We start from the raw sequence: 16667 nt of genomic DNA, 5'->3' as shown, positions 1-16667 counted from the left end.
CCTACAAGGGCTGAATTCTACTACAGTATCCACAGAACAAGATTATATTGAGCTGGCTCGCACACAGCACACACAGTACACACCCTGGGAGGACTATCAGCTGCTTGCTACCTAACTGTAAGGTGTACAAAGATCTCACTCAGACCATTGCCCTGTATCCCCACAGCCCTCACTCACTCACTTATGAACTGATGAGCCCCGACTCCCATTACCACCAACTAAATCTTCATTGAAAATGTATTCTTGGGATGCCTGGGTGGTTCAGCGGTTGAGCATCTACCTTCAGCTCAGGGTGTGATCCCAGGATCTGGGATCAAGTCCTGCATCAAGCTCCTTGTGAAGAGCCTGCTTCTCCCTCTGCCTATATCTCTGCCTCTCTCTCTCCCTGACTCTCATGAATAAATAAATAAAATCTTAAGAAAAGAAGAAAGAAAGAAAAATATTCCATTCACCTCTGTCACCCCAACAACACAATAACCACACTCTTCCCATCTTTACTGTCCCAAGGTATTAACCTTGCAAAAAAGTTTTCAAACTAACCTTCTGTGAACCACTGATGCCTATTCTGAAATGTGAACTTAAATTGCTCCAATTTACTGTCATTATTAAAATCCTAATCAAATTCACAAAACAAAGAAAGAATCCTAAAAGAAGAGGAAAAAAGTCCTTAACTTATAAGGCGAAACAGATCAGGTTTACCACAGATCTCTCCCCAAAAACCTGGCAGGCCAGAAGACAGTGGTATATTCAATTTGCTGAATGGCAAAAACACGCAGCCCAGAATTCTCTATCCAGCTCTCATTCAGAATAGGAGAGAGGAAGAGTTTCCTAGACAAACAAAAACTAAACAAGTTCATGACTACTAAACCAGCCCTGCAAGAAATATTAAAGGGGACTCTTCAAGTGGGAAAGAAAGACCAAAAGCAACAAAGACTAGAAAGGAACAGAGAAAATCTCCAGAAACAACTTTACCAATAATACAATGGCACTAAATTAATTACTGTCAATAATCGCTCTGAATATAAATGAAGTAAATGCTCCCATCAAAAGACCCAGGGTACCAGCATGGACCAAAAAACAAGACCCATCTATATGCTGCCTGTAAGAGACTCATTTTAAACCTAAAGACACCTACAGACTGAAAGTGAGGGGGTAGAGAAACACCTACCTCACTAATGGCTGCCAAAAGATAGCCAAAGTAGATACTTTTATCAGATAAACTAGATTTTAAACTAAAGACTGTAACAAAAGATGAAGAAGAGCATTATATCATAATTAAGGGGTCTATCCATCAAGAGGATCTAACAACTGTATATATTTATGCCCTCAACTTGGAAGCACCCAAACACATAAATCAATTAATAACAAACATAAAGGAACTCGCTGATAATAATACAATGACAGTAAGAGGACTTTAAGACCTCACTTGTATCAATGGACAGATCATCTAAGCAGAAAATCAACAAGAAAACAGTGGCTATGAATGACATGCTAGACCAGATGGGACTTAACAGATGTATTCAAAGCATTTCATCCTATAGCAACAGAATGCACATTCTTTTTGAGTGCATATGCAACATTCTCCAGAACAAATCACATACTAGGTCACAAATCAGGCTGCAACCAGTAGAAAAAGACTGAGATCATCCCATGCATATTTTCAGACCACAATGCTATGAAACCTGAAGTCAACCACAAGAAAAAATTTGGAAAGATCACAAATGGGACTAAAGAACATCCCACTAAAGAATGAATAGATTACCCAGAAAATTAAAGGAGAAATTTAAAAATACACAAAAGCAAATGAAAATTAAAACATGACAGTCCAGGGATGCCTGGGTGGCTCAGCGGTTGAGTGCCTGCCTTTGGCCCAGGGTGTGATCCTAGAGTCCTGGGATCAAGTCCCACGTCAGGCTCCTGCATGGAGACTGCCTCTCTCTGCCTATGTCTCTGCCGCTCGCTCTCTCTTGTCTCTCGTAAATAAATAAAAATTAAAAAAAAAAAAAAATGACAGTCCAGAACCTTTGGGATACAGCAAACACAGTTCTAAAAGGGAAGTAAATTGCAATACAGGCCTTCCTCAAGAAGCAAGAAAAATCTCACACATCCTAACTTTAGTGTAAAGGAAGTAGCAAACAACAGCAAATAAAGCCTAAATACAGAAGAAGGGAAATAATAAAGATTAAAGCAGAGAGAAATGATATAGAAAGAAACAAACAAAAAAACAGATCAATGAAACTAAGAGCTGGTTCTTTGGAGGAATTAATAAAATTGATAAACCCTTAGCCAGACTTATCAAAAGCAAAGAGAAAGGGCCCAAATAAATAAAACCACAAATGAAAGAGGAGAGATGAGAACCAACACCACAGAAATAGAAACAATTATGAGAATATTATGAAAAATTATGTGCCAACAAACTCAGCAATCTAGAAGAAACGGACAAATTCCTAGAAACGTACAAACTACCAAAACTGCAAAAGAAATAGAAAATTTGAGCAGACCCATAACCAGCAAAGAAATTGAAATCAATAATCAAAAATCTCCCAAAAAACGAAAGTCCAGGGCCAGACGGCTTCCCAAAGGAATTCTATCAGATATTTAAATAAGAGTTAATACCTATTGTTTTTAAACTGTTCAAAAAAATACAAATGGAAGGAAAACTTCCAAACTCTGAAGCCAGAGTTTACCTTGATTAAAACCAAAGACCTCATTAAAAAGAATTAAAAGTCAATATCCCTGATGAACATGGATGCAAAAATTCTCAACAAGATGCTAGCTAATAGGATCTCACAGTACATTAAAAGAATCATTCTCCACAACCAATAGGGATTTATTCCTGGGCTGCAGGGCTGGTTTAATATTTACAAATCAATCAATATGACACACTACATTAATAAAAGAAAGGATAAGAACCATATGACCTCCTTAATAGATGCAGAAATGCATTTGACAAAATACAGCATTCATTCTTGATAAAAACCCTCAACAAAGTAAGGATAGAGGGAACACACCTCAACATCATCAAGCTCATATACAAAAAACCCACAGCTAATATCATCCTCAATGGGTAAAAAACTGACAGCTTTTCCTCTACAGTCAGGAACAAGGCAGGGATGTCCACTTTCACCATTACTATTTAACGTAGTAGTGGAAGTCTTAGCCTCAGCAATCAGACAATACAAAGAAATAAAAGGCATCCAAACTGACAAGGAAGAAGCCAAATGTTCACTATCTGCAAACAACAGGATTCTCTATGTAGGAAACCCAAAAGACTCCACCAAAAAATTGCTAGAACTAATGTGTGAATTTAGCTAAGTCACAGGATATAAAAATCAATGTAAGCAAATCTGATGTATTTCTATACAGCAATAATGAAGCAGCAGAAAGAGAAATTAAGGAATTGATCCCATTTACAATTGCACCAAAACTGTAAGATACCTAGGAGCAAACCTAACCAAAGACGTAAAAGATCTGTACTCTGAAAACCATAGAATACTTATGAAAGAAACTGAAGATGACACAGAGAAATGGGGGAAAAAATCCATGCTCATGGATTGAGAGAACATACATTGTTAAAATGTCTCTATCACCCAAAGCTATCTACACATTTAATGCAATCCCTATCAAAATTCCACCAGCCTTTTTTTAAGATGTGTTTATTTTAGAGAGAGTATGTGTGCGCATGTGAGCAGAGAGAGGGGTGTTAAGGGAGAGGGAGAAAAATCTCAAGCAGAATCCTCATCGGCCACGGAGCCCGATGCAGGGCTTGATCTCATAACCCTGAGAGTGTGGCCTGAGCTGAAACTCAGACACTAAACCAACTGAGCCACCCAGGAGCCCCACCATCAGCATTTTTCACAAAGCTGGAACAATCCTAAAATTTATATGGAACCACAAAACACCCCAAATAGCCAAAGTAATATTGAAAAAGAAAAGCAAAGCAGGAGGCAACATGATTCTGAACTCCGAGCACTATTACAAAGCTGTGATCATCAAAATGGTATGACACTGGCACAAAAACAGACACAGAGATCAATGAAACAGAGCAGAAAACCCAGAAAGTGGACCCACAGCTATATGGTCAACTAATCCCCAACAAAAAAGCAAAGAATATCCAATGGAAATAAAACAGTCTCTTCAACAAATGGTGCTGGGGTAACTGAACAGCCACATACAGAAAAATGAAACTGGACCACTTTCTTACATCATATCCAAAAATAAATTTGAAATGGATCAAAGACCTAAAAGTGAGACAGGAAACCATCAAAATCCTAGCAGAGAACACAGGCAGCAACCCTTTTGATCTCAGCTGTAGCAACTTATAGATATGTCACCAGAGGCAAGGGAAACAAAAGTAAAAATGAATTGTCAGGACTTCATCAAAATAAAACGCTTCTGCACAGCGAAGGAAACAATCAGCAAAACTAAAAGGCAACATATGGAATGGGAAATGCAAATGACCTATGAGATAAAGAGCTAGTATCCAAAATCTATAAAGAACTTACCAAACTCAACACCCAAAAAACAACCCAGGTAAGAAAGGGGCAGAAGACATAATTAGACATTTTTGTCCAGATGGCTAACAGACACATGAAAACATATTCAACATCACTCATCATTAGGGAAATACAAATCAAACCACAATTAGGGACAACTGGGTGGCTCAGTGGTTGAGCATCTATCTGCCTTTGGCTCAGAGCGTGACCCAGAGGTCCAAGGACTGAGTCCTACATCAGGTTCCCTGTGAGGAGCCGACTTCTCCCTCTGCCTATGTCTCTGCCTCTCTCTGTGTCTTTCATGAATAAATAAATAAAATCTTTAAAAAAGCCCATGATGAGATACCACCTCACACCTGTCAGAATGGCTAAAATGAACAGCTCAGAAAATGAGAAGTTGGCAAGGATGATAAAGGGAAACCCCCTTACACTCTTGGTGGGAGTGCAAAGTGGTGTGGCCACTCTGGAAAACAGCGTGGAGGTTCCTCAAAAAGTTAAAATTTTAACTACCCTAGAGGCAGCCATTGCACTACTAGGAATTTCCCAAAGGATACAAAAAATACAGATTCACCCCACTGTTTATAGCAGCATTATCAAAAACAGCCAAACTATGGAGAGAGTGTTCATCGACTGATGAATGGATAAAGAAGATATGGGGCATATATATACACAATGGTATATTACTCAGCCAGCATAAAGAAGGAAATCTTTCCATTTACAATGCCAAAGATGGAGCTAGAGTGTATTACGCTAAGTGAAACAAGTCAGGCAGAGAAAGACAAATACTGTATGATTTCACTCATATATGGAATTTAAGAAACAAAATAGATGAATGTGTGGGAAAAGAAAAAAAGAGAACAAATCATAAAAGACTCAATGATAGAGAACAAACAAGATTGATGGAAGGAACTGAATGGTGGATGGGCTAAATGGGTGCTGGGTATTAAGGAAGGCACCTGTTAGGATGAGCACTGGATCTTATATATAAGTGATGATGAATCAGTAAATTCTACTCCTGAAACCAAAAAAAATTAATAAAAATAAAACCAAAAAAATAAAATCACGAATGATGGAGCAATGCCCCCCAATCAGTGCCTATCAGAGCATGACTACTTAAATTCAATTAAACACGCCTAATCCTTACTCTAAAAACTTAGCATCCAAACTAGAAAATATGAGGGCCAAGATATTAAAGGCAATAAACACTACAAAAATTAACAAGAAGAAAAATGCATGATAGTTGATCTACTTTGACAATTAACTGAGGAGCTTTCTCATTAAGCTTAAACACAAAACCTGATTTTGCTATATCTTCTATTGCTTTCTTTTATGATTGTTCAGTTTTTTGGACTTTTTTAAGTTTTTGAGGAGTATATTCAAACTAAAAAAATATATATTGCAAAGAGAAACATATAACTAAAATCATTACCCTATTAAATAAATTCTCCTAAAAAGCAAACCTCTAAAACCAGAGGTCAAATGTGTTCATGATTTCTGCATGTGAGTCTTGCATTATTTTGTTCATTTGGTCAACTGGTTGGTTTTTACAGGCTCTGCATGATGTTTCACATAATGTTTATAACTTTACACTATACACTTACATAAAATTACAAAGTGTTCCTAGAGCAACACTGTGTTCGCTCGCTCACAGCACACAGCGACTTAGTGAGTTCCTCTGCCTCTGAAACCTCCCGTGTTTACAATGGCTGCATTCTCAACCCATCCTATCCAGCATATACACGCAGGCACAGAGGGAAACAGATACAGCTATTTAAATCTAGACACAATTTTTTAAAAGTTAAACACTTCTAGAACTTCCAATTCATTTTAATCTGTCTCATTTTTATCAAAGTAAATTCACACATGTAAAGGCACACAACACATGTCCTACCTTAAGAATCTGTCCTCCTTCTGGATATCTTCTTAAAATGTCCTTGAGAAAGTCAACAAGTGGTGGAGTTGTCTGACCAAATCGACCTAAAATATAGGACACATTTAAAAAATTACTTAGAAAAAAAAATCCAACGTGTTATTTGGTTCCAAGACATAGTAAAATTATACAAGTGATGACTACATACATTTTATACTGCAGCACTCAGGTACAAAAATCTACCTGACTAAACAGATTCAGTAGAAAGCACAGCAGACTCAATTTACTGAATCTCAAGATTTTTAACTGAGCTATAAAATTCCAGTTTTAAAAAAGTTCAAAGTCTATATAGTCCATAGACTATATATCACAAAAGATTAGTAATTCAAAAATAAAGAGCATGGGGAGGGCAGGGATTGTTGCCATTTTCCAAAGCAAATGAAGTAAATGGCATATTTTGTGTACTTTGCCACTAAACAATGAGCCAGAGATAGGTGTCTATTATGGCATTGTTAATATTCTCAAATTCAACCAATGTTCTCTGATTGTTCTGAGATCGCCATAGTCACTGTCCCAGTGGCTGTCTAGTTCAAATACATTTAAGCATTTCCTAACAGAGATTCTTAGAACTGACTGATCAGGTTGCCTCCAGATAGCTGGTGATAGGAAAGTACAGAGAGGATGGGGAAAGAAAAGTCAACTTTTCAGATGCACAGAAAAAAACAAAACAAAAAACAAAACAAAACAAAAAAAACCCAACTCCGTATCATTAAAAAAAAAAAAAAAACTCTGTGCTTAAAATAATGAAATCATCACTACAAATTCATCTGCATCATTCTGGCACAGCAGCCACCAGGACCAAGCCCCAGTAGGACTCTGCACCACAGGATGTGATACTCCATGCATTCTTATAATTCACTAGTTCCATCCACCCTTTTTACTCCAGCTCTGATACCCCCTCATCACCTCCCGTGGAATATATTTTCATTCACTTTTAAAACATAATCTTTATGCAACTAAAAATGGCATGTGCTCCTGGTAAAGTCAATGTAATACCTCCCCCTTTCAAGCCTCTTGATTGAAGGTTTACAAAAAGATGACGATTTTTTAAAGTCAGATCTCCAATCTTGATCCAGTCAGATAACTGAAAAAAAGAAAAAAACATGTATGAAAAGTAATATTGGTCCTAAAACAGTACATTCAAAACTATCTCAATTTTGTTTTACACTTAAGAAATAATGCTTAACTGTACTTATCAGGAAAGAAGTTGCTCTGCAGAAGTGAGTATTTCAAAGGACGGAAATTTAGTCAAACATCTTATTTAACTTAAAGGATTTTTCTTAACCTATAGGATTTTAACTTAAACCTAAAGGATCTTTTCCTTAAATAATTACAAATAAAGATCTGCTTTAAAATAACTTAAAATTTGTATGATGAACCAGGCTCATCAACATCATTCTTTTCCATTTCCAAAGTGTCCCAGGCAGAGCCAAAGCCAGATCAACTGTCTCCCCAGTGGTCACTCACATGCTACTACGGAACGGTCTCTTACAGGTCAACGGTCTGCAAAACATTACTCAAAAGTTCAGCTGCAGAATCGCCTTCATAACTTACACTCCTCAACAGGGTGTGTGTGAATGACATCATTCACCCTATCAAACATTCAAAATCTCCAAGGGTCTGCCACCCACCCCACACTGATATCCATCCCTCCAGGTTGCTAAAGCTCAACCTGTCAAAAGTGGCCTCACTGCATTTCCTTCCAAACCCTTACCTCTCATCTTTTACTCTGTATCTCAGTTAACAGTGGTACCTTCTACCTTTTCACTTTAGAGGGAACAGGTGGGGAGAAGTTCTCTCTCTCTGCAAACCACATGTCCAGTTACCCTCCAGGGTCTAGCATGCCTATCCCCAATTTCTCTCAGACCTGACTTGCTCTTCCTCCATTTCCAATGCTCAGACTCCCAGTATTTCTTGCATTTTTTATGTCTCCTTTTTTCTGTGTATCATCTTCATTCTAGTCCCCATCTCTAAAATACAAATCTGAGCACTTTGTTATAGTTTCCAGCTTATAAAGCACTTTCATATGCATATTCCCATTGAATCTTAAAGCAAGTCTGAAAAAAACCCTGAAAAGTACAGTAATTACTTTGTGTTGTTAACCACCAAACTTTTAGCAGCAACCCTAATTCTGGAACATATTAATAGAGTAGAATATCAAACAGTAATGAAAAATGGACTAACTACACTACACATAACTTTGGGTGAATATTCATAACATAATATTGAGTGAAAAAAAGCTAATTCTAGGTTTACTACATATGGAATAACAAGCTTCTTATAAAGTTCATAAATAACTAAAAGTAAACAGTATAACATGCAGGTTATATATTTAGGTTATAGACATACACATACACATATGTGGATATATATGCACACAGGTGTATATTATGTATACACATATATACACACACTTAGGAAAACTATTAAAAAGACTACAAAAACAGGTAACAGAATAATAAACACTAAGGGCTACAGGAAAAGAAACAGGCACACGGGCTGGGGACAAGAAGCACAGAGGTAAATATAAACTATCAAGTGTTCCCAGTGTCCAGTTGGATGTCATCTTGGTTCATTCTGTTAGTTAACTGATTAATTACTAAAAGATAGCCATGCATAAGCCAAGTATTACTAGTCCAATTTAGTAATAGCTAAGGTACATCTGAATGAAGAAAGGCAGGATGGAAGGAAATTTTAATGCAGGAAGTAGCCTTCAGGTCTTAAAGACGACTTGAAAGGGAAGAAGACACAGAGTAGAATCATGTTAGTAAAAAGAGAACTGGCTATGTGAGTCAATGAATGCTTTTGGTGGACGGTGATCAGCGGCCTATGTATAGGGAAGTGATTCTCCCAAAGAGAAATCAAGCAGCACAGATAACTGACCTCAGCAGTGCTATCAGCTTTCTCCTCCTGAGTCTGCCAAGATTCAGGGATTTTGCTAGGGCCTCTCTCCTTCCCAGAACCTAAATCACTCCAACCAAGCAAAGTAACACAGTCCTATTCATCTCCAGAAGCAATGAAATCTTAAAAGTTACCCATTTAAGTATCTGTACATTTGTTTTAAAACAGAGTGATTATTAAAGGATTTGAACATCTGGATCTCTGTCCATGCCAGCCTTAACCTCCCTCAAAAACCTCAGAGATGCTCATTTTCATTTACTATGAAACAATAAGTCTTTCCAATTTACTAAGCGAACAATACAATATTAATTACAACTGGATCCCCTCCACCCCCACCCTGACACTTCTTCCCTTGTTCAGGGGTCAAGGGCACAAGGAGGTCCTAAGGTTCCAGAGTTGACAGAAAGGACATTTTTGATCAATTAAGAGACAGGAAGTTAAGTAATACTTCAAACCTCCTGCTTTGAGGTTCGACCACATTTGGATCAGGAAAATGCACAGCTATCACTAATAGCTCAGTCTCTTCATGAGACCAGAGGTACAGTGAAGAACTTACAAATTCCACTTCTAGGCCAGGGAAAGCAAAAGAGAGACAAGGAGAAGGAGGAGCATAGGTGACCCAGAAAGACAGAGGGCTGAGTAAGCGCCTTCTGCTTACTCTGTCCAATACCAACCAAAACCAGTGAGTTGACAAGGAGCCGTCAACAGTTTCTGTGTCCTGCCCACCCTGACATATTTAGAATTCCATTATCTCTGGGTCTGACTCAAGGCTTGTGAACAACATTGGCAAGACCCTCTTGTCTTACTCTACATCTACCCCCACTACACTGCACACACGCACACATGTGCACATCCATCTGGTGCCAAACTGCAACCAGCATACCTTTTATAAAGTCTCCCATACATTCTTTCCTTTCGGTTTCCCCTCTATAGTCAAGAGTCTAGAACATCCCTAGCTCAAGACAGCACAAGTGTCCTAACCAGACCTCGACCCACCCACCCCCACTCAGTCTGAAACACTTGATGCACCACAGCCACATTCACCATCCACTATCAATGCTCTGCACAGACATCTCCAAAAACACTTCTGATGACGACCCAGCCACAAAGAAGCCTGACAGTATGACCACATGTTAAGGGACAGGATGACAGAGTAGACCCAGAGGAGTAACTAAAAAAGGGGGTACAGAACCAGAAGAGTAGACACAGCAAGGCAAAGAGACAGAGGGGGGCCCAGAAAAAGAGGTAAGGATGACAAGTTTTGCTCCTCAATTCTGTCCACAGTCTTCAATCAAGTCACTGTCTGCATGCCACCAAACACCTGGGGAAGCTGGCAAGGAGGGTTGAGCTGTGGAGGAACAGAAGAGCAGTTTATCTAGAAACCTGTGTCTAAGTGCTCAAGAGCCCATGGTGTGGACCCAGGTACATAGAAGGTCAGGATTACACTGAGGGATTAAAAGTCACAGGGATCAAGTACTTCATCAGTTTGTAGTGGGTATAAATCCAACACCTGAAACGTCATTCTGCATGGCTCAGTGTTCCATATATACTTAACATGTTTACCTCCTTTAAATACTGGAAATGATCTTTCAGCACATTAGAAGTGAAGAAATTTATTCAGATAAAAGAGTAAGCTACTTTTCAGAAAATGCGGAGTATGTTAATTTTCGGTAAAATGCCCCCATTTAACTCCTCCTTTGAGAAAATTTGTTTTTTCAGTCATCTTAAAAATATATAGGACAATATGAAATACTCCCATCTTCCGAGGTTTTGATCTCATTCGTTTTCAGCTCAGACGTTTTCATGGGAATGCACTCCTCAAAATAATAGCTTCTATAATATAGTCTGAAGATCCTTTCAACCCTACATGTCTGTGATTCAAAACTAAGGGGAAACCTCTAAGACATTAAAGCTGAAATTAATCCCAGCGAAACGTACGACACAATCAGGGGGAAAAAAAAAAAAAAAGAGCAATGGCTAAGTCGCTTCAAGACAAGTAAACAACAACAACGAAAACCCTCTCGGCTGTAACGCCCATCAGAAAAAGTATCTTCATTTCAGGAAGTGAAGATTCAGACAAAAGGGCGGGCAGGGGGCGGGCAGGGGGCCACAAACGCTGGAATGGTGAGTTACAACCAACGGTGATGCTCCTGTTGCTTCCCGAGCATCACCCCCAGGGTGAGCACTGCAGGAGCGTCTGCCTCCCGCGGCACCGGATGGAGCCCGTTCAGTCCCCGGGCCGGGAGCCTGCGGAGAGCGAGGGGCCGCGCTGCAAGCCCGAGCACGGACGGCGGCCGGCGGCCCTACCTCCCTGCCGCCCAGCCACAGCCGCTGCTCCGACGCCGGGAAGCCCGTCTCCGCCAGGATGCGCTCCTTGAGGTCGCGCACGGTCCAGGACGCCCGAGCCGCCACGGTCCTGCAGCCCACGCAGCCGGGGAGGACGGTCACCCGCAGCCACCTGCGCGAGAGGCAAAGGAACCTTCAGAGGGGGCCACGTGGGGCCGAGCGCCCCGGCCCGGCCCGGCCCGGCCCGCCCCCGCCCCCGCCCCGGCAGCGTTACCGGTCCCCCATCGCCTGCGTCCTCGCCCAGCGCCGCGCCCGCTCACGGCCGCCGCCGCCGCACCCAGAGCCCCGGCGCGGGCCGGCAGCGCGGGATCCTCATGGCGCAGGCGGGCGCCGCCCCGGCCGGGCTCAGCCACAGCCCCGCGAGCCGCGGCACGGGCCGGGCTGGAAACGCGAGAGGAAGCCGCGGCCGCGGGGCGGGGCGGGGCGGGGCGGGGCCAGGGCGAGCAGCGGCGGCGCGCTCCCAGCCAGCGGAGCCCCTGGAGGCGCCGCCCGCGGGCACGCGCCCGCCGGGACCGTTAGCCGCGCGGTCCACCCGCCCCGCCCCACCCGCGTCAGCAGGCCCCGCCCCGCCCGCGGGCCACGCCCCCGCCCGCGTCAGCAGACCCCGCCCCGCCCGCGGGCCACGCCCCCGCCCGCGTCAGCAGACCCCGCCCCTCCCGCGGGCCACGCCCCCGCCCGCGTCAGCAGACCCCGCCCCGCCCGCGGGCCACGCCCCCGCCCGCGTCTGCAGGCCACGTCCCGCCCGCGGGCCACGCCCCCGCCCGCGTCAGCAGACCCCGCCCCTCCCGCGGGCCCCGCCCCCGCCCGCGTCTGCAGGCTGGCGCGCCGGTCTGCAAGCGCGCGGGGCGGGGCCCAGGAGGACCTGAAACACTTAATTGTATATGCAGAACACACACACACAGAGAAGACGTGTATTTTCCCCGGCGGACCTCAACAGTACCGTGAAAGGCAGAGCTGGACATTCCTAGGGCCTACGTCTCCTTCGCCTCTGATGCCTTTCAATCCCTGGAAACATCTCCAAATAAGATTTATGGTGACTTCTTAGGTAGGCACAGCGGGGAAACGTGGGGATTGCAGAACACAAGTGTCTTTCACGGTCTCCCGTTTGTTTTTAAAGGACAGAAGTAGGATCAGTGAGTGGTTCAGTTTGCCAGAGGAAGGAGAGCCAGTAAGAAAGTAATAGATGAGAACACAAGAACACACAGGAACAGATCCCGTGACATGTTAAGATGCACGTAACTTATTCGGGCAACATTATCTTTTGTCGGTGGTCGCCTCAGTGTTTTCCCATCACGCCTGCAAGCTCTTTGAGATCAGAAACCAGAGCCTTAAAGTTGATGGCATCACCCAAGAGTAGCAAACGTTGCCTTGTAACTTAAAAGTGCACATTGCAAGGATCCCTGGGTGGCACAGCGGTTTGGCGCCTGCCTTTGGCCCAGGGCGCGATCCTGGAGACCCGGGATCGAATCCCACATTGGGCTCCCGGTGCATGGAGCCTGCTTCTCCCTCTGCCTATGTCTCTGCCTCTCTCTCTCTGTGTGACTATCATAAATAAATAAAAATTTTTAAAAAAGTGCACATTGCAGAATGAAGCTGCAGAAAATGTCTTTTCCTCTGATTTCTCATAGGTATAGATGAGAAGCATTGCAAGAAGGGGGGGGGGGCAACATCTATTAATAAAATTCAAAGGCTATGTCCTGAACAAGTAAACTTGTGTTTCTTGCTTAAATACCTGGAATAGACTTAATTTTGGTGTTAGCCCAAAAAATGATATTAATTGCTGTTTTTTTTCAATTATTACTCCCCCCTCCATAAAAAATATTACTTAGAAGTTGATATCAGTAGTAATAGAGTACCTATACATCTATTCCATCCCTCCTATAACAGTATTTAGAAGGGAAAGTCTGTAGATCATTGCAGCTCTTTCCCCACTTGGCACAATCAATTAGAGAATAGCTAATTCAATATAAGATCAGGCCAGAAAACCCTAATGGACGAATATTTACTTTTTCAATCAGACAAGACTATACATGCAAATGCATTACAATATCAGCAGGTAGAAAGAATGAGCTCTCACTCTTCTGACATGGCACAGCACAACTCCGCCAGGAGAGATCCTCCACACCTAAATCCTTCAATAACCTCCAAGTCCACCTGCTTTCCTTATGCTCTCTCCTAGGGGGCCAGGCAAACATGATGTGGTGCAGAGGTGAAGCCATAAGAGAAAGGAATGATCCTGATGGAGAGGATTTCACAAGTAGTGAGGCAGGGGCACCTAGGTGGCTCAGATCGTGATCCCGGGGTCCTGGGATTCAGTCTTGCATCAGGCTCCCCACGAGCAGCCTGCTTCTCCCTCTGCCTGTGTCTCTGCCTCTCTTTCTCTGTGTCTCTCATGAATAAATAAATAAAATCTTAAAAAATAAAGGATTATTCTGCATGGGAAATGCAAGTAAATCTGGAATTCAAAAGAGATGTCAAGGCTAAAGATAGATTTGGGGGCAGCCCGGTGGCGCAGCGGTTTAGCGCCGCCTGCAGCCCAGGGCATGATCCTGGAGACCCTGGATCGAGTCCCATGTCGGGCTCTCTGCATGGAGCCTGCTTCTCCCTCTCATTCTCTCTCTGTGTCTCTATGAATAAATAAATAAAATATTTTAAAAAAAAGATAGATTTGGAAATCATTTGTTTAGTCATTCAGATACTATTTACTAAACCTCTCCTATTCCCTAGAAGGATACATTTCTAAATGACAACAAAGCAAAGTCCCCATCTCATGCTTGCACTCTAGGGAATCCGGAAGACAACAATAAACAAATAGACAATATATAAATTCATCCTATGATGTCAGCCAAGTAGGGATAAGTACTATTTAAAAGTGGAGAGAGGAAGCTGGGGCAGGATAAGATAAGAGAGGAAAAGCTGAGATGGCCATAGAACTCCTTTCTAAGAACTGACATGTGAAAAGAGGACAGGATGAAACACAGGAAAATAAAGTTATCCAGAATGAGGTCGTTCAAGAAAAAAGGGGGACGGAGCAATCATTGCAGCCCCTGTACCCATCACCTTTGACCTGGATTGGGTATCATTCCCTCCTCCCTGGGTTGCCCCTCCTCAACTTCTCTCCTCCCGACCCATCATCCCACTGCAAAATCAAAGTTGAAATTGATGTCTTTGCTGTTTGCTGATGGCTTCCCAGAGCCTGAACACAGTTCTAATACAGAATAGGTGCTCAATAACTATGAGGAAAGGAAGGAAAGATTAAAGGAAGGAAAAAAGGAAGCATGCAAGGGAAGAATTAAATAAAGGAAGTGGGGGCTGAAAGAAAGGGAGGAAAAAAGACTAAATATCTGGAAAATACAGAAAAGTAGGTAGGAGCTCAAACATTATACATAATTCTAACACCCCAATACAAACAACATTTTTATCCATTGCCATTAATTTAAGGGTTTTTTATGAGATTATAATAATACTACAGGTACATAGTATCTTTTCAACTACAGTACATAGACATTTTTTCAACATTTTTCTCACTGAATAAATTGTATTTCTAATAACTGCCTAATTTTCCACTGAGAAGAAATGTCTTAGGCTACTCAACCCTACTGATACTTGCGGGGGTATTTTAATTTTTCGGAAGTGCACAGACCAATAAATATCTTTGTTCATGAACTTTTACCACTGTTTAAGATGAGAAAGAAATTTGCAAAAGTGATGTATTCTAATCAACGTGTAGCTGAGCCTTAACCTCTTCTGTAGGAGCATGTTATAAAATGCAGAACAGCAAGAAGCCAAAACTTTAGTTTCTTCTTTTAGAATGAATGAGTCCAGACTCTAAAAAACAAGAAGTCATGGGACCACCCTTTGAGCCTATTTCAGTTGTAGAGATGAGCAAAATAAGATCATTTTATTGCACAAGCCAGACTCAGCAGGACAACAGCAGAAAACGATGTAATTTCTTCTCATGAGCCATGTTTTAATTTTCCCTGGTGCTTCTTTCTTTCCCTTGCCCTGGATGACAGAGCCAGCTGAGCCCTAGCCTCCCTATCACTCCTAGATCATAAAAATTCTCCAGTCTCATTCAGTCCTTCAAATGACTCACCTTAGTAATTGAAAACCCTACCCAGGGTAACAACCAAAACACCAGTCCAATCGAATGAAAAAGTCTTAAATAGTAACTGGGCTTCCTTTATTCTAGTTCATTCCCACCACATCGACAGCAGTTTGGAAGCATAGTGCAAGGCTGAGAGTTAATTTCCCCTGAAACAACACTTCATGATTTTATGAAATGGAATGTGCCTAATAGCATGTCTCTGATCAGAGGGAAACAATAAATTAGTCCTTCTGGAGAATGTTTGCCAGTTATATAAAGACAAAAGAATGACAAGTCATTATTCCTTTGTTTAATGAGTCAGCACAAGGCTGTTTAGCCTGAAAATAAGATGAGGATATCATGGGCATGCTTTAGGACAGTAAAATCCTAAAAAATGAGTAAAAATCATAAGCCAAACAGAAAGAGGAAAAAAAAAATCTCTCATGGAGAGCAAATAGCACCTACAAAAAAAATAGAGTAAAAAAAAAAAAAATAGCAGTAAAGCTGAGGGATTACAAGTAGCTCCATATGATAGGATCAGAGAGTAGGATTAAATTAGGATTATATTTTACATATAAAAGTGCAGGAAATATGATCCTAGAGCAGTTTGTGGGAATATGGCCATGAAGTATCCTTTATGCTACATTCAGAGTTATGTAGGTGGCACTTTCAGATTTTAATCAGGTCAGGCGATCATAATTACACTCTATAAAGATTCCTTAGGTGGCAGGAGTGAGGATGACTTGGAAGAAGACAAGACTTAAAACAGGAACAGGGATCCCTGGGTGGCGCAGTGGTTTGGCACCTGCCTTTGGCCCAGGGCGCGATCCTGGAGACCCAGGATTGAATCCCACGTCGGGCTCCCGGTGCATGGAGCCTGCTTCTCCCTCTGCCTATGTCTCTGCCT

The 16667-nt window shown here is 42.0% G+C and overlaps 1 protein-coding gene across 3 annotated transcripts in view; it reads right to left on the bottom strand.

The window, feature by feature from the left end:
• SACS (sacsin molecular chaperone) overlaps positions 1-16667 on the bottom strand; it is an 89925-nt gene that overhangs the window by 35730 nt on the left and 37528 nt on the right. For 2 of the 3 annotated variants that reach the window (XM_077868391.1, XM_077868393.1), the window contains exons 3-5: positions 11635-11785; positions 7423-7510; positions 6388-6473 (exon numbers count right to left, since the gene is read on the bottom strand). In XM_077868391.1, coding sequence (XP_077724517.1) covers positions 6388-6473; positions 7423-7510; positions 11635-11785 — 325 coding nt within the window. Of the gene's footprint in view, positions 1-6387; positions 6474-7422; positions 7511-11634; positions 11786-11887; positions 12025-16667 lie in introns of those variants that run through there. The other variant, XM_077868392.1, reaches the window with a different exon arrangement.

Source organism: Canis aureus, chromosome 24 (genome assembly GCF_053574225.1).
Source record: "Canis aureus isolate CA01 chromosome 24, VMU_Caureus_v.1.0, whole genome shotgun sequence".
Taxonomy (NCBI): domain Eukaryota; kingdom Metazoa; phylum Chordata; class Mammalia; order Carnivora; family Canidae; genus Canis; species Canis aureus.
Note: the sequence above shows the minus strand (reverse complement) of the source record. Positions and strands in the feature narration are given on the sequence as shown.